Source organism: Muscardinus avellanarius (assembly GCF_963383645.1).
Source record: "Muscardinus avellanarius genome assembly, chromosome: 22".
NCBI lineage: Eukaryota > Metazoa > Chordata > Mammalia > Rodentia > Gliridae > Muscardinus > Muscardinus avellanarius.
Window position 1 is genome coordinate 8,837,629 of NC_137808.1, and position 17,681 is coordinate 8,855,309.

Consider the following 17,681-nt stretch of genomic DNA (forward strand, 5'->3'; position numbering starts at 1 on the left):
AATATTTTGAAGGTCGAAACCACAGGCTGGATGAGGAGTGTGTAGACGGGCACAGACGGGTCCTGGGGTTCTGGCTGAGCCCCGGAAGGATGCCATGAAATGAGACGAGGGGGCTCCTTGAAGCCGCAGGCGGCGTGGCTGGGCGGGAGGATGCGGTGCCCCTGTCTGTAGACTGTGGCCCGGCGGGAAGCTCCCAGCCGTCAGCGGCGGAGTCGGGGCCGTCCTCAAGACCACGAGGACGGTCGGGGCCCGGGGCGGCGAGTGTAGGCCAGGAGGGGTTCCGGGCCGCGTCCTGGCTGTGCACCTGCTACGCTGCAGATGTGCGGTCACTTCAGAGCCCCAAATAATCGCCAGGGATGGCCGCCGCCTCGCACAACGGTGGCCGCAGGGGGATTGATTTTCCTTTATGTATTTTATTGTTGCTTGAATTTTTTTTTTTTTTTTTTTTTACCGTTCTTGTATGCTTGGGAAAAAAGTAAGAAAAAGAAATATCATGCTTCAGAGTTTTGGAAGAAGATAGTCAGTGAATCAGGGATCTAAAACTTCTTTCTTTAGCACCGTGGATGGTCACTCAGGTTTTCTGTTTTGTGAAAGTCGGATGATGAGACCAGCATTCTTATACAGATGATATTTATATATATATTACATATTTATGTAATAAATGTACTTTATGTATTTATGATTATAAATTTAGCATATAGTTATATTATGTAATAAATCTATATGGCTTATACATTTATATATAAAAATCTATACAGTTTATTTTATATGTATAATCAAATTTATAAAAATTAAGATAAATTTGATAATTATAAAATTAATATATGATCGATAATTATAAGATTAATATATGATTTATTAAAAATTAGATACATTTTAATAAGATGAAATTTATATAAATTTAGTAAGATAAAATTTATAGATTTTATGTCTTTGTATCATATCTTTATATAATATCTAATTACATATATATGACAAGGTACTTATATAACTTATATAACACATTTACACAAAGTTGAATGGAAATTTTCAAGATAAAATAATATCAACTGAGTAAATTGTTTTTACAATGCAAAATGCATTTCTACAATGTACCTATGTAAATATATAGTACATATTTAGTTATATAATAAAATGATATATTTACATGTGCAATATGTAAATGTTTAGTACATATTTATATAATAAAGTTATATATTTACATATGCAATAATGCATGTATGATGTACGATTACATATAATTTATAATATGTAATTTAATATTTATGCACACATAATATAATATCATATATGACTTAATCATCAGAATAATTACTAGTCGAGGCAAACTGCAATTTATCTGGGGGAAGTATATTATTTATGTGTATGTACAGAACATAAAATACATACATTGGGATATTTAAAATAAACTAATTTATTAGACCTTAAGCTATTTAGAATTTATTTGCTAACAACTAAACCTAGGAGACTGGGTTGTTCTAAAGAAACGCCGTACCGCCGGCTGTGGCCGTGCACGCCTGTCAGCCCAGCGTTTGAGGCTAGTCGGCAACCTAGCGAGACCCAACTGCAAAATAAAATAAAATAAAATATGACTGAGGGTAGAGCTCAGAGGTAGAATGTCCCTGGGTTTGATCTCCAGTACTATATACACATACAAACAAAAACAAAGACGAGGACAAAGCAAAAGCAAGACGCAAGGCACGGTAGAGTTAAGAACCCTGGGCCGCGCGCCAGGCCGGGCGTCCGGCGTGGCACACACTCCCCGACTCCTGTTCATGTCGTAATTCCAAGTCTAAAATGCACCTGGATTCCCAAAACCTGATTATGAAGACAGGAATCCAAGCTCCCTAGCGTGTAAAATTTTACATCGATTCCCCATCGAAATGACAGTGTGGATGTAATGAGTTTAATAAAATACTGACGTTTGTTTTCCCTCTTTTTACTGTTCCAGTATGACCAGGAGAAGATATAAAATTACCTCTAAACTTTTGTTATATTCCTTTGGGGGCAGGGCTGAGCGTGAGCCAGGGTATATTCTGTGAGCTAAGGAATGTGGGTGTTTTTTTTTTCCCCTCCTTTTTCCATTTTTAAGTGTTTAAAAGGAAATCCAAGGAGAGTAATATTTAGTGATGTTAAAAATTATATAAAATTCAATTTTCTATGTCATAAGTTAATTCTAATGCTTTCCGAAACGAGTAGGCTTGCATTGTAAAAAAAAAAAAAAAAAAAAAAACAAAAACAATTTTTTTTCTCAGTTGATATTACTTTATTTTGAATTTCGTCTATAACGATTTTGTGGAAACGTGTTTTCTCCCTAGTTGCATGAATACAGGTACACAATACAGGTACCTTCCGTTTGGGCACTTGGCCTCTGAAGCATAATCTTCCCTGCCTGGCCCTTTGCAGAAAGTTTACTGAGCCCTGCCCAACAGGATTAGATTTTAATTACAGCCTCTGGCTTCCCCCGAAGATCTCCAACGCGGTTTTATTATTCGTAATCGAGGATAGCGGCTCTGGTTTTAGGGTTGTGTGAGGATTGCACGGTGGATTGTCTAAGCGCTTTGTGCACGGTCAAGTTCTGCAGGAAGGTAGCTGCTTTTTAAAAGTGCGTCCGCCTCGAGACCGAGCACACGGTAAGATGGCGGACAGGCTTGGCTCGCGTGGTGCTGAGCCGGAGGTGTGTGCACGCCCTTCGCGAGCTGTGCTGCGTGTGCCACGGTGCTTGTCCCTAACGCACCTTTCCTGTGCTCTCTCCTCAAAGTTGAACGGAGAAGACGCTTCAACATCAACGACCGCATTAAAGAACTAGGTACTTTGATCCCCAAGTCGAACGATCCGTGAGTACCACTGCAGGCTCACCTGCACCGTCTTTTTCTCATACTGTCTTGTGTCCTCATAGGTAGGAAAAAAAGCGGCTCTTATAAACCAAATAACTCCCCCGCCCCGCCCCTCTTCCTTAGCTTGAACACTGCTTTCGCTTAATTTCGTCAAACTAGAATTTCAAGAGAGAGAGGCGCCGAGTTGCACAAAGGATCATGGGACCTGAGATGGTTACCTCTGAGTGTAAGGAAGTGGGGCTTTCTGAGATCTGAGAATCCTTGCAAACAGACTTCAGGCTACAAAGAAAGAGAGAAAGGAAAGAAAGAAAAAGCTGTAATCCAAGTATTTGTGAGACAGACGGGAGGGTCCCGGGTTCTAGGCCAGCCTCAGCAATGTGGTGAGGCTCTCGGCAACCAAGCCAGACCCTGTTTCCAATCAAAACATAAGAAAGATCTTGGAGGTAGAATGCCCCTGCGTTTAATTTTCAGTACAGTACCGCAGAAAAAGAAAAGATTATCGGACATGAGGTGGTTACCTTTAAATGTAAGGAAGTAAAACTTTCGGAAATCTGAGAATCTTTGTGAACACAATTCTGCGGGAGGGAGGGAAGAAAGGAAGGAAGGAAGGAATTGTCTAGCAGTTGTTCAGTACAAGATTTTAATAGCTGTTAAAGCAGGATCAATAGATGATGTGTTCTTGGACTTTTAAGATTTCGCTAAATAGGCCCCGATAGGCTGATACTGGGAATGCTATAGCCAATGATATTCAACGGAAAAAAAGGTCAACGCTTCCTATGCAAACCTGCTTCCTATGCAAACCTGCGTACTCTGTGTTTTACTCATCTAGAAAAGAAATCATTAAAAAAAAAAAAAAAAAAAAACAAAGAAAGAAATCCGAGTCAGCTCCTTTGAGTTTCGTCCCCCTCACCGAGATAAGGGCTTTACAGATAATTTCTTCAAATTCATCCCACCGCCTCATCACTCCCTGCAATGTCAGCAGATCAAACTACACAGTCTTTATCCATTAGAAATTGGCCCATTTGAAGCGAAGGGCCGGGGGGATGCGGACGCATACCTTCAATGGCCCCCAGAGGCGCTCTGTGAAATTAGCCTTTGAGTGTGACCTTTTTAGGTCTCTGCTCTCAGGCCTCGGTGCGCCAGGCTGATGGAATTTGCCATCCACTTCATTCTCGGGAAGTTTGCAGTGAAGGAAAATAAAGAGAGATTGGGAGGTGATTTTTTTTTTTTTTTTTAAATCTCTGGCCTTGCATTGATTGCTGAAACAAAACTTTCTATTTTCCTGTTCTTTATCAGGAAATAGGTGCTATGTGGTGCTGGAGATTGAACCCAGGGACATTGGATCCCTGAGCCACACCCTCAGCCCTATTTTATTCTTTATTTTGAAACAAGGTCTAAGTTGCCTAGGGTCTCGTCAAGTTGCTGAGGCTGGCCTCTGCGCTCCTCCCGTCCCAGCCTCCCTCCGTGTGCCCAGTGGCTGCTTTGAATTCCTTCGCGCTTTCACACCAGGTCAGAGATCACTCACCCTGAGACGGCTGCTGCCGCCGCTTCTTTGTGGAGGCTGAAGTTTGTGTTTCTTGGGTTTTAGCGTCTGTGTTTTCTGGGCCTCTCTCGGGACGCCTCCCTGGGTCGCTATCTTGGTGCTGAGACCCCAGGGATCCCCGCCTGGGAACTCTCTGGGGCTCTTGTCACCCCCTCCTGGGAGAACTTGGGTTTTGTTGATCCTCTAACCCATCTGAGGATCAATTACACGCCGTCGTACCCACGGCTCACCGGACACTTTTTATCCGCTCTGAGCCATTGCAAGTTGGGGTGCAAATCTCTGCACCCCAACATGCTTTCTTCAACCAGCGTGATGGCTGTTTGCCCATCAGAGAGGCCCAGTTAATTTCAAGCAACTGTGTATATATATATTTTTTTAACACACCAAAGATGATTCTTTGTTCATTTTTTCCCTGGAGTACTGAATTCTATTTTTATTTTTATTTTTCATTCATCATGACTGTGTCATCACGAGTGTCAGTGCTAGGAGCGCACATGCACGCAGCGCTCGGTGGGTTTCCCTGCAGGCCCACCCTGCTCTCTCCCTGGTCCATACATAATACTGAGTTTGGTACGGATAACTTCATACAGGAACATGCCCTTACGTGAGCTCTCCTTCGGCAGTCCTCCCTACCTTCTTCCTGAAGTCTCCTCCCACTATTCTACTGGTTTCTCTCTCCCTTTATTGATGGGCACAGTAGTGAACACTTGTCAGCCCAGGACAAGGGAGGCTGAGACAGGAGGATCGCAGGTTCAAAGCCAGCCTCAGCTACTTAGTAAAACCCTGTTGCAAAATAAAAAATAGGAAGGAAGCCGGGCGTGGGGGCGCACGCTTGTCATCCCAGCATTCGGGAGGCTGAGACGGGAGGATCGGGGTTCGCAGACAGCCTCAGCTACTTAGTGAGGCCCTCTGCAACTCGGTGAGACCCTGTTTTAAAATAACGAATAAAAAATTGGGCAGGGGGTGTATCTCGGAGGTGGAATTCCCCTGGGTTCCATCCCAGCACTGCAAGAAAGAAAGAAAGAAAGAAAGAAAGAAAGAAAGAAAGAAAGAAAGAAAGAAAAGAAAGAAAAGAAAGACAGGCAGGTGTGGCTCAGGGTAGACTGCCCCTGGGCTCAATCCCCCAGTACCACACACACACGCGCGCGCGCGCGTTACTACATCTGAAGAAATCTTGACTGCTCTGTATAGAGTTGCCCGGAGCCCGGAGCCCTCACAAGGTCTATCTCCCTTCGTTTTCACCCCCAGAGACATGCGCTGGAATAAGGGCACCATCCTGAAGGCTTCGGTCGACTACATAAGAAAGCTGCAGAGGGAGCAGCAGCGTGCCAAGGAGCTTGAGAACCGGCAGAAGAAGCTGGAACACACCAACCGGCACCTGCTGCTTAGGATCCAGGTACCGCGTCGGGGGAGCCCAGGGCGTTGCCGGCTGAGGGGGTGAAGAAGGCCGATCGGCATAATGACCAGGACGGAGCCGTCCGGCCCAGTCCCAGCATCCTCCCTCTTCACCAGCTGTGAATTTGCCTGCTTGCAGAGATGTATCAGAACCGGGCACCGTGGCGCACGCCTGTCAGTCCCAGCACTTGGGACGCTGAGGCAGGATGATGGCAGGTGTGAGGCCTGCATCAGCAACTTAGAGCGACCCCGCGCCTGCCGGCGCTTGAGGCCACGCCTTCTTGTGTCTCCTCCTAAGCGGGGCTGGTTTGTCATGGTTTCCACATTTTGGTGGCGGTGCGTTTGCTGTTTAAAATGAGCCCCTGTTCAGCGCTGACTAGCATTCCAGAGAACAGGAAAGTAATCGAGAGAGAGGAGACCCGGGCGTCCGGTGAGGTCCGCTCAGACCTCTTACTGTGCCCTTGGCGGTGAGCTCAAGGTCAAGGCGTTTGCAGCTATGTTCAATAAAAGGCATCTCTCAGTAGCAATGTACATAAATCGAGATAACGTGCAGATCAGCTGAGGAAAATAGAGGCAGCTTGTCTCTCCCTGGGAACAATGATTCCGTAGTCACCAAGCCAGTGTTTGCGGCTGCCCTGTGGAACATAACCACCAGCGCCCGGGAGCCTTGACCGTCCATGTGAGAGAAGATGCCCGAGCGTTTCTTGGGTGGAGGGCGCCGTCAGTGGTCATATCCATGTTTTAGGGAACTTGGGGCTACCCAGAGGGTCTCGGGATCAGGATATAATTCTTGGAAACTATACTAGGCGTATCTTTTATAATATAACTCTCTATATACATGTAGATAGATGATAGATCAACCTTGAGACACTTTATTTAAATCTAAGTAACTGCTTTAATCAGCTGATAATATTTTAAATCAAAGAATGAAGGGTTAGCATAAGATGTTTCTCTCTCTTTCTCTCCCTCTCTCTCGCCCCTTTGGTCCTGGGGATTGGACCAGGAACATTCTTTATTTTTCTTTTTAATTTTGAAATCAGGTCTCATTAAGTTGCTGAGGCTGTCCCGGAACCTGAGATCTTCCCGTCTCAGCCTCCCCAGTCCTCGGATGACACTCCTGGAGGTGTGTGGCTCTTAATACACCTTTATTTATCTATCTCCTTATTTTGAAAAGACACCCCACGTGCGGAGGTGCTAATCCTCTTATTCCGTTTCTGGCGATGGTTGAGAAGTGCCCGGTGTGTTCAGCGTGGGCCTAAGGGCTTTCTTCCGTTTTCAGTGATGCATGCAAAGATATCCACACAAGAGAAAGCACAGGGAGCCTTATCGCCAGTGGGGCGCCCGCTGATTCAGCAGCTGGCGGCTCCGAGATGCTGCCCGGGAGGATGAGTGTTTCTGGAGGCTGTGCAGGGGCGCGCGGGTCCCCCGCCTCTCTCCCGCGCCCCGCCCAGAGGAGGAGCCGGCAGATCCGTTTTATTTTTTAATATGCGTTTACTGGTGCCACGTCATTACGCATGGTAGCGAGGTACAGAGGGGTTCAGAGAACAACCAGGCACACAGCACTCGGTGGGCTTCCCTCCGGATCCCGCCCCGGTCCCTCCCCTTCCCTGCTAGGGATGGGGTGCAGCCCTGGGTTCAGTCCCCAGGACTGATAGATAAATGTTTATTTATTCATTTATTATTTTTAACTTACCCTTGTTTTTAGTGTTAATATCTGTGTCTGTCTCTGTTCTCAATACATGATAAAACCTATTTATATACCACCCAGAAAGGCGTGTCGCACACTACCAGTGGCCCTCGTTCTAAGAAGTGCAGAGATTTTAAACTTTGGAAATTTTTTTCCTGTCTACTGTTTCCTTCCTTCCTTCCTTCCTTCCTTCCTTCCTTCCTTCCTTCCTTCCTTCCTCCCTTCCTTCTTCCTCCTCCTCCTCCTCATCTATCTCTTTTTATCTTTCTTTTTCTTTACCTCCTTCTTTTTCTTTAGGGATTGAACTCAGGGGCATTCTATCTCTGAGCTATACTTTCAGCCCTTTTGTAATTTTTATATTTGTTTATTTATATATTTATTTGTTTATTTGGCAGTACTGGAGATAGAATCCAGGGGCATTCTGCCTCCAAGCTACTCCCCGAGCCCTATTTTTTAATCTTTAATTTTTTTAAACAGGGTCTCGCTAAGTTGCCAAGAGCCTCGCTAAGTAGCTGAGGCTGGCCTCGAACCTGCGTGATCCTCCTGTCTCCGCCCGTAATTCTGATTTTGATATAAGGTCTCTCTAGGTTCCTGAGGGCCTCACTATGTTGCTGAGACTGGCCTCCAACCTGCAGTCCTGTCTCAGCCTCCCAAGGACCGGTAGCCCACCCTCACACCTGGTGCTATCTCTCTCTCCCCCTCCCTCTTTATTTTGCAGAACTGGGGGTCGAACCTAGGGACCACTGTGCCCTGAGCTACACTCCCAGCTCTATTTTTTATTCTTTTATTTGGAAACAGGGTCTCGCTAAGTTGCAGCGGACCTCACTATAAATAGCTAAAGCTGACCGCGAACCTGCGATCCTCCCGTCTCAGCCTCCCAAGTACAAGCGTGCGCCACCACGCCCGGCTTCTCTCTGACTTCTCTATAGAGTTAATTTTTCAGAGCAGGTATAGCATCACAATTAGGGGCATGGAAGAGAACTTCTGCTACCCCCATGCCTCACAAGGGCACAGTCTCCCCCGGTGAGCACCCTTACTCCTGCGTTACATCTGTTAGGACCTGGGAACCCGCGCCCCATTCCATTGTCTTCCTAAGGGGGTCGCTGAGGCTGGCGCTTGGAGGTTTGCCACAGTAGACCTGCCATCCCAGTAGGGAGTACTTAGCACCGCCCATCTAAGTACCTGGTTTCAACCTCAATTGCAGGAATTGGAGATGCAAGCCCGGGCTCATGGACTCTCCCTCCTCCCATCCACGGGTCTCTGCTCCCCGGATCTGGTGAATCGGATCATCAAGCAGGAACCGGTTCTGGAGAACTGCAGCCAGGAAGTCTCCCAGCAGCACGTAAACCTGAACTGCACCACCACCCTGGACCTCACGGACGGTACCATCGCCTTCAGCGCCGGCCTGGGCTCCGAGGGCGGCCCGGCCTATGGCGTCCCCGCCAAGCTGGGCTCCAAGCTGGAAGACATCCTGATGGACGACACCCTGTCCCCGGTCGGCGTGACGGACCCGCTGCTGTCCTCCGTGTCCCCCGGCGCCTCCAAGGCCAGCAGCCGCCGGAGCAGCGTCAGCATGGACGATGGGGATCACCCCTGTTAGCACGCCCCGGCCTCTTGTTTACCCGGAAGGGTTTCTCGATCATTTTCCTTTAATATGAATTTTTTCATGCTTTACCAATAGCCCAGGATATATATATATATATTATATATATTTTATTTTTAGAATTTTATGAAACGGAACTTGTATATTCTATTTTACAACTACCAATGCCTCTAAAGTGTTGTGCAGTCAGCGTGCAGGATCTGTGAACTGAGTTCACCACAGACACCAGCACTCTGGGAAGAAAGGTTTTCTTTTCTTTTCTTTTCTTTTTTTTTTTGCACCAGAGATGTGTCTGTCCATCTTTTTTCAGAGGAAAACTTGATCTGGGATTTTTCTTTATTTTTAATGCCTGTGATTACCTTGGAAACTAAATGTAACGTTTAATTGAAAGAAAAAGAAGAAAGAAAAGAGAAGAGACAAGAAAGGAAGAAAAGAAATAGAAAGGAAGGAAGGAAGGAATGTTCATATTAACCCTTTTCCACTTTAAAAAATGTACTGATTCTTGGGTACTGCCTTAAAGACACAGTGCCCTTTCACTAGCATGTAGTTTTTATACTGCAAAGTATTTAAAGAAATAGTATATTCTGTAGAAAGACAAAAGTTTTTAAAAAGTAAAAAGCCATCATTTTCATAGGGTTTTCTGGTTAGAATCATCACCGGTAAGAGTCCAGCCCCGGCCTCTCCCCCCTCGCACAGCTACATCTTTCTCCGTTAATGAATTAATGAGTATGTTTCCGTTTTTTATAAGACGTATTCTATTTTGCAACAGGAAAGAACTTCCTCTCAAAGCAAAATATCAAGGAGACTGAACGTTTGTCTTACTTTTTCTTTAAGTTGTGGTTGTTAATTTTTTTCCATGTTTTTTTTTTTTCTTTTTTTCCCCCCTGCTTTAGATAAAACAACCAACTGACAGAATTGGGCACGTGTCTAATTGGCTTGACTCTCTTTATTTTTAAATTATGTTTTAAGTCGTTTGATTTGTACAGGTTCTTTGTGCTCTTGTTTTTATTTTTCAGTGTTTGTATTCATTTGTAAGAATATGCATCTTAGAAATGAGAAGATTTTTTGGCATTTTTACAGCTCATTGGTGGTTTTCTGCACCCTCCTCATACCCATGAAAGACAACTTTTATGCAAAGTCTTACCTTTAAAGAGAGCTTTGCAACTATTTTGTATATTACAGGCTCACTTTAAGCTGGCTTTCGACACACTTAAAGTATATAGTATTAATAGCTTAAAAACCAGGCTTTCTCGAAAGAATAAACTTACATATTTATTTTTTAGGAAATAAAATATAGCTATCTATCTATCTATCTATATATACTTGGAGACTGATAACTATAGCATTACGACGCCCATTATGGTCATTTAAATTGGGGTTTATTGCAGCAAACTGGCTGGATTTTTTTTTTTTTAAAGAGAGGAATACTGTATTTGCAGGTTGCTGTTTGAACAGCAACCTCGTTCCTTACAAGCAGCAGTGCTGTCGAGGTAGTTACCCACCCCGCACATTTTCTACTTGCGTGGCTCTATGTAGGAACAGTCGCAGCGCATCTATGCAGCCTCCAGGTTTTATCCCAATGCTACAGTGTTACAGGCCAGGCTGTTGCAAGGAATTTCCCAGCAGCACCTGCTGTTGATCCTAGTAGCATCCAGCATACCCATTCAGAATGAAGTGCCTTAAATAACAGTAGCCTTTTTTATTTTTTATTTTATTTTTCATGTTTTCAGAGTAGCACTGACTGATCTCCCACGTAGGAGAGCGTTTCAAGACGGTATCTTTAGCTAAGAAAAACCCCTTAGCGTGGTGCCTATATAGACTAGATAAGAACTTCCCATTTTTCCCCCTTTCGGGTATTTTTTAACATGGAATGTATTTTAGTGACAGAGTGCCAACTCCTTTCATCAGGAAACCTTATTCGGGAGGGTCCTTTTAAAAATAAAAACAAGTGTTTCCGTGTCCAGTGTGGATGGGCACCGGCCGGGTGGGCTACTTGGGTGGAAGACGGCCGGAGCTCGGCCCCCAGCGCGGCGGCCGAGGAGGATCTTCTGAAATGCAGATGGACAAGGCTCTCCTCCGTCTTCTAGCCTGCTACCGAAGGGGGCAGAGGGAAGCCGAGCCCCCGTTCTTTGGACCCTCTGAACTGTACGGCTCTTTCCCCAGACTGGCTGTGCCAACAACCTGCGTGGGTTGTGCCAGACTGCTCACCGACCCAGTCATTGCGGCCTCCGCTTTTCTCTTATCTGCACGGGGCCAGGATCGAAATGCTATCACGCTGATTTTGAGGGTCTTGTGTTTTTCATTTTTGGCAACAGAGCAAGGTCGGCCGACCCACAGCCGAGGGCATGTGGCCACTCACAAGCAAATGTACAGAAGCGTGTCCAGAGAAAGTATGGCATCTCGTACCGCTGCCCCGTCTCCCGCCTCGCCAGCCTGCTGCCATGTTCTCCTCGGGCACGGTTCATTTCTGGGAGCGGCAGGCGTGTGAGCCCAGGAGGGTGCCGGAGTCTGGGGCGCGGCTTTCTTTCTTTCTTTTTTGCCAAACCGAGCGTGGATTCGCTTTGGGGACTAGTGAAGCCAAGAGGCAGTATATTGGACTCTGAGCTTTGTAACAAGAGGGCGATCTACCCCGCTCCCCTCATCCCTAGGTACAGAATTATATAACTCAGGGTTGAGCCTCTGTTCAGAGCAACCCAAAAACCAAAATTGTCTACCTGCCACCAGGTAAAGGCGGCAGAAATAACCAAACCCTCTTTGCCAAAAAATAAATACATAAATAAATAACCCCGTCCTACAACCAGCCTGGTCATTCCTTAGAAGATGACGACATTCTTTAGGGTTGGTTGTGCTTATGGTAAAGCAGTAAGAACAAAGGAAACGTAAGGACATTTAAAGCTACATAAAGCACAAAGGAATATACTTATTAGTATTCTATTTTTGAAAATTACACTGGGGAAAAGTTGGTGTTGCTGACAGTATACAAACCCTACTTCTCGATTAAAAAAAACTTTTTGACAGATGACTGTCTCTCGCGGACGCTTGGTACTGTAATATTTAAATAATAGTCCCTCTGTAGGGTGAAGCAATAATTTTCTGTACGGGCCATAGCGCTGTATAATATGGGTTGAAATTAATGTATCCAATGACATAATTGAGCTGTTGTTCTGGGTAGACTCATTAAAGCATTTGGTTTTTTAAGTCCTGGTGGTCTGTTCTGTTCTTCCTCTTATCCGGAGAATGCCGGTACACATTTTCGTCTTGATTGACTATCTGAAAACCAGAGTGCAAGAGGAAAAATTTTTCAAATGCCTATAGTAGCAGGTTTTTTTTTTCCCCTTTTGCAATGTCCACCTTAAGATGTTTTCGGTTCCAAACGTCTTTGATTTCTTTCTGACTTGTACTTCTATGAACTGTAATTATGCAGGTTTCTTCCCCTCCCTCTGAATTTGGGGAGATTTCTGAACTCCCAAATGCAAAAAATCCATTTTAGATAGAAGAGTTTTATTTAAAATGTTTCCATGAGAAGTGGCTTTACGAAAAAAAAGGAAAAGAAAAAGAAATTGTCAGAAAAGCCCTTGCATATTTACAAGAAAAGATATTGGATTTTTAAAATACAAATTTATAATAATGAAAGCCTAATATACTCAATCTGCCAGCTCCTGGGTGTGTTTTTTTTTTTAACACATTACTTAAGAATCATTTGATAAATGTTGGATTTGAATTGGAACATGTCAGACAAAACATGTCTTTATTCCCTAGCTAGACCTTAAACTTCTGCCCTTTAAGGAAAAAAAAAAAAAAAAAAGAATTCTGGTTTAACCTCTGGAGGAAATGAGCCAGAAACTTCCTCTGATGCTTCTGATCTGACTGTCAGGTTTTTCTGAAGTTTTAATTTTTCCCCCTCAAATTGTAATATGCAATAATTGAAGCCTTTCTCTTTTTTTTCCAGAGCTATTTGAATTATTTATATTTTCCCTAGAAATATGGCTGTGTGATGTTCTTAAGATGGGAAGACTTCTCCCAGGCACAGGAGAACTTTCCAGGCCAAGTCAAAAGCAGGTAAGTTGAAAGTTGGGACTTTTTGTCTCAGGAGAAGTCGAGAGCCATTCATTCATCTTGGTCCCCAGGTTTCTGCCTCTCTCTGCCTATCCCTGACCCATCCACAACCCCCACCCCCAGAGCCCTTATCTTTACCCTCCTTGCCCCCAGTCCTTGGGAGGCTGAGATAGGAGAATCACAAGATGAAGGCCAGCCTCAGCAACTCAGTGAGACCCTTAGTAACCTAGCAAGACCCTATTTCAAAACAAAGGAACAACACAAAAATAATAAAAAGGACTGAGAGTGTTACTTGGAGGTAGAATGCCCCTGAGTTCAATCCTCAGTTACCTATCCCCCTAAAAAAAAATAAAAAAATACTACTTCATTTTTTAATTATTAAAAATTATTAATTAGTTATATCCATGAACTCATAAGGCCTGGGTGCTCAGCTTAATTCCTCGGGTTTGATTCTTTGCCTATTTCTAGCTCAATGATTTTTGGTCAAGTTTCTAAGATTACCTGTTCCTCCTTCCCCCCACACTACTCACTTAAGAGATAATAAAAGTAGCCAGGCGTGGTGGCGCACGCTTATAACCCCAGTGCTTGGGAGGCTGAGACAGGAGGATCGCACAGGTTCGAAGCCAGCCTCAGCTACTTAGTGAGGCTCTCAGCAACTTAATGACACCCTGTTTTCAAATAAAATATAAAAAAGGTCTGGGAGTATAGCCTGGAGGTAGAAATGCCCCTGGGATCCATCCCCAGTACCACCAAAAAAAAAAAAAAAAAAAAAAGAGAGAGAGAGAGAGAGAGAGGTAATCAAAGTAGTTAAGCGGGGCAAGGTGGCTTAAGCTTCTAATTCCAGAGCTTGGGGGGCGGAGACAGGAGGATTGCACAGGTTCAAAGCCAGCCTCAGCTACTTAGTGAGAGTGAGGCTTTCAGCAACTTAGTGAGATCCTGTTTCCAAATAAAGTACAAAATGGGTCTGGGAGTATAGCCCAGAGGTAGAAAAGCTCCTGAGTTCCACCCCCAGTCTCATAAAATTTTAAAAAAGTAGTTAATGCCGGGCGTGGTGGGCACGCTCGTCATCCCCGCGCTTGGGAGGCGGAGACAGGAGGATCGCGCAGGTTCGAAGCCAGCAGTGCTGGCGTAAGAGACCCTGTTTCAAAAATATAAAATAGGTCTGGGAGTGTAGCCCGGAGGAAGGAGGGCTTCCAGGAACCCCAGTACCACCACCACCAAAAAAAAAAAAAGTAGTTAATACTAGTAATAATAATAGGGAGTAGTGGATGGACCCAGGGACATTCTACCTCTGAGCTACACTCTCAGCCCTTTTTATTTTTGTTTTTTGAAGCAGGGTCTTGCTACATTGCTGAGGCCAGCGGTTCTCCTGTCTCAGCCTCCCGGGTCCTGGGATCCCGGGTGTGCGCCACCTCGCCCAGCTTCAAGGTGTTATTTTTTAATTGCAGTTATCATTGATGGTTTCTCTGGGACGCCATCTGAGGAGTTCTTCTTTCTATCGAGAAACCCTGGATGCACCTTTCAAGCTACCCTGTTTGTAGTGTTTTGCGTACGCCAAGACTGAACGCGTAACTTGCTTAAGAGGAGTGAGGTAATCCAGGTGTGGTGGCGCACGCCTGTCAGCCCAGGACAAGGGAGGCTGAGACAGGAGGATCTCTGGCCTGAAGACAGCCTCAGCAAAGGCTCTCAGCAACCGAGTGAGACCCTGTTTTCAAATGAAAAAATAGGGCTGGGGGTGTGGCTCAGAGGTTTCAGAACACTCCTAGGCTCAAACCCAATACAAAGAGACAGAGACGGAGAGAGACACACACAGGAATGACATAAAGTTAGATTTCCATTATATTTAGAGACAGGTTGTTGGTCTTTAAATTCCTTCCTGCGCCCCATCTGAGCCTCAGACAGTAACGGTCTCATGTCTTGACCTACATTACCATGAACCCGTAATTTACATCCCGTGGACAGTAGAAATGAAAAAAACTTTCATTATTCCACATGATGTCCCAAGAGCCACATATACAAAAATTTGAGAGACTATATTTTGCCGTAGTAAGATTGCCACGGCCTCGTGCGCATACAATTTAGACACGGGCAGTCGTATTTCCGTTCCGATGTTTCTGTTCTCCGAGCTGGCCTTCTCGATACCAGGTAACCGGGAGAGGAACCTGAGCGCCTGTGAAGTCAAATACGTCTCCGAGAGGACGTCTCAGCGGTAAAGACAGTTTGCTGTGGAAACATTTGCATTTTAAATTTCTAATTATGGAGTCCGCGGAAGAGATATTCAAATGGGTACAATTGTCACTCAAAAAAAAAAAAAGCTCTTATATATTATTCAGACAGCAAAATCTGTGGAGATAGAAACCACTCAATTTGAATTCCCCCAACTTTGCTTGATGGAACTGGTTCGGCAAGCTGTTCCCAAAGGAGAAAAAGTTGCTTTGAGGAACTGGGCGCTGGAGGTGGGGTGCGCGCGGCGAGGGGTGTGAATGGCTATAGTTAATCTCCTCTTTCTGGAGAAAGTTAACTTTGGGAAATGCTAGGCTCAGCAGTTTCCGCGGCTAACTGCAAGACTTCTCACGTTCTAAGATATGCTAATGTGCTTCCAGCCTTCTCTGAGAAGAAATAGTACACAAACTTGCCCAGCCTTCTGTGGCCAGAGGAGGGAGAAGAGAGAGAGAGAGAGAGAGAGAGAGAGAGAGAGAGAGAGAGGAGTTTGTGTGTGTGTGTGTGTGTGTGTGTGTGTGTGTGTGTGTGTGTGTAGAAGGCATCCCGGCTTTGCTGACAGAGAACAGAGTTTGGGAGAGTCTAGAAAATTTTACAGAAATGACAGAGTCCATAAAAAATCACTTCTGTTTTTTTTGTTTTGTTTTGTTTTTTAAGGTAAGCTTGCTTAGATCAGTCCATGGTTCTGCAAGTTGACACCATTCATTACAAAGGGATTCTTCCAGCGGGGTGTGGTGGTACATGCCTGTCATCCCAGGATTTGAGAGGCTGAGAGAGAAGGAGGTTGGAGGCCAGTTTAGCAACTTGGTGAGACTCTGCAACCTAGCGAGGAGGCCCTGTTTCCAAACAAAAAAAAAGTTTAAAAAAGGGCTGGGGGGAGCCGGGCCTCGTGACGCACGCTTGTAATCCCAGCATTCGGGAGACCGGGACAGGAGGATCGCGGTTTGTGGACAGCCTCAGCTACTTAGTGAGGCCCTCTGCAACTCAGTGAGACCCCGTTTCACAATAAAAAATAAGGCTGGGGGTGTCGCTCAGAGGTAAAACATCCCTGGGTTCCATTCCTAGTACCACACACAAAAAAAGGGGGTATAGCTCAGAGATAGAATGCCCCTGGCTTCAACCCCCAGTACTAAACAACAACAACAACAAAAATTGCCATTCCAGTACATGGTCAGATAAGACCCTAAAACAGAGCAGTTGTTTAGGGCTTAAGCTTTTCTTAATACAAATTAAAATGCTCTAAATCAAGTAAACAAAAATCCAATCAGGGACACAGTCCAGATTTGGCCCTGGAAGTTATGATTTCCCGCCCCCTGGACTGTGGGATAGAGTGGTGACCGCCCCTGGATAACCTTTTGCCTTCCTCTTAGTGATGGAATACCCTGCATTTGAACTCAGCCCAGGGCCACACCGTTGCATTTCCTATTTTCCAGCCCCCCTGCAACTAACTAAACGTACAATGTTCTGTTGGTTTTGCTTTTGTTTTTGTTGCTGGTACCCAGGGACATTCTACTTCTGAGCTATACCCTGAGACCTATTTTAATATTTTATTTGAAAACAGGGCCTCACTAAGTTGCTGAGGGCCTCACTAAGTTGCTGAGGCTGGCCTCAAGACTGCCACTCCTGTGTCAGCCTCCCCAGTACTGGGATGGCAGACGTGTGCCCGGCTGAACATGACCTTATCGTTGAATCCTATACAGTGTGACGTGAGTGGCCCTTTCTTTCTTTATCCACACTCAAAAGTAAGAAATGTTTTCTCCTCCTCTTTCTTCTCTTACTGTCCCTACCCTTGTTCTTTTTATCAATGCTTTTAATTCATAATTTGTTCTAATTTTCCTACTGACCTCATGACTCTGTAATGTAAATTAATGAGGTGTTTTTTTTTTTTTTCCCCTGTGCTTAAGGGGGGAAATTAAATTCTCTTTTGTGGTTTAGATAAGAATAGCCGAATTAGAATTTAAAAGCTATCTAAAGATGTGTTGTGCTTCTGTGTAACAGGGTGGAGTTGTTCTTTCTAACAGCAGGAAGCCAAACAGGCCGGGAAGTGTGTCTACTCGGTGTGCCACCAGATTTTATCTGCTTTGGGGGCTATTTCGAAGGACTGGATGGGACTGTTTAATATTTATTTCTTTGGTTGTCAGCTGGACATCTTCTCTCATCAGATTTAGGAGACCCTCAACAGCTTCGTGAGACCCTGTTTCAAAATAAAAATAATAAACTAGGACTGGGGTGTAGCTTAGAGGCAGGATGCCCCGGGGGTCAATCCCCAGTACCAAATTAAAGAAAAAGAAAAGTATTAACAGATGTAGCAAGAAAAACGACCGCAAACGCTGTTGTTCG

At 44.8% G+C, this 17,681-nt stretch overlaps 1 protein-coding gene across 1 annotated transcript in view; it reads left to right on the plus strand.

Moving 5' to 3' along the window:
- The window catches only part of MITF (melanocyte inducing transcription factor), a gene marked incomplete at both ends in the record, with an annotated part of 122,056 nt that extends 112,994 nt beyond the window's left edge, over positions 1 to 9,062 (plus strand). Inside the window, 3 exons of the mRNA XM_080718124.1 lie at positions 2,762 to 2,837; positions 5,629 to 5,776; positions 8,667 to 9,062. Coding sequence (XP_080574250.1) covers positions 2,762 to 2,837; positions 5,629 to 5,776; positions 8,667 to 9,062 — 620 coding nt within the window. The remainder of the gene's footprint in view (positions 1 to 2,761; positions 2,838 to 5,628; positions 5,777 to 8,666) is intronic.
- Positions 9,063 to 17,681: the final 8,619 nt, after the last annotated feature.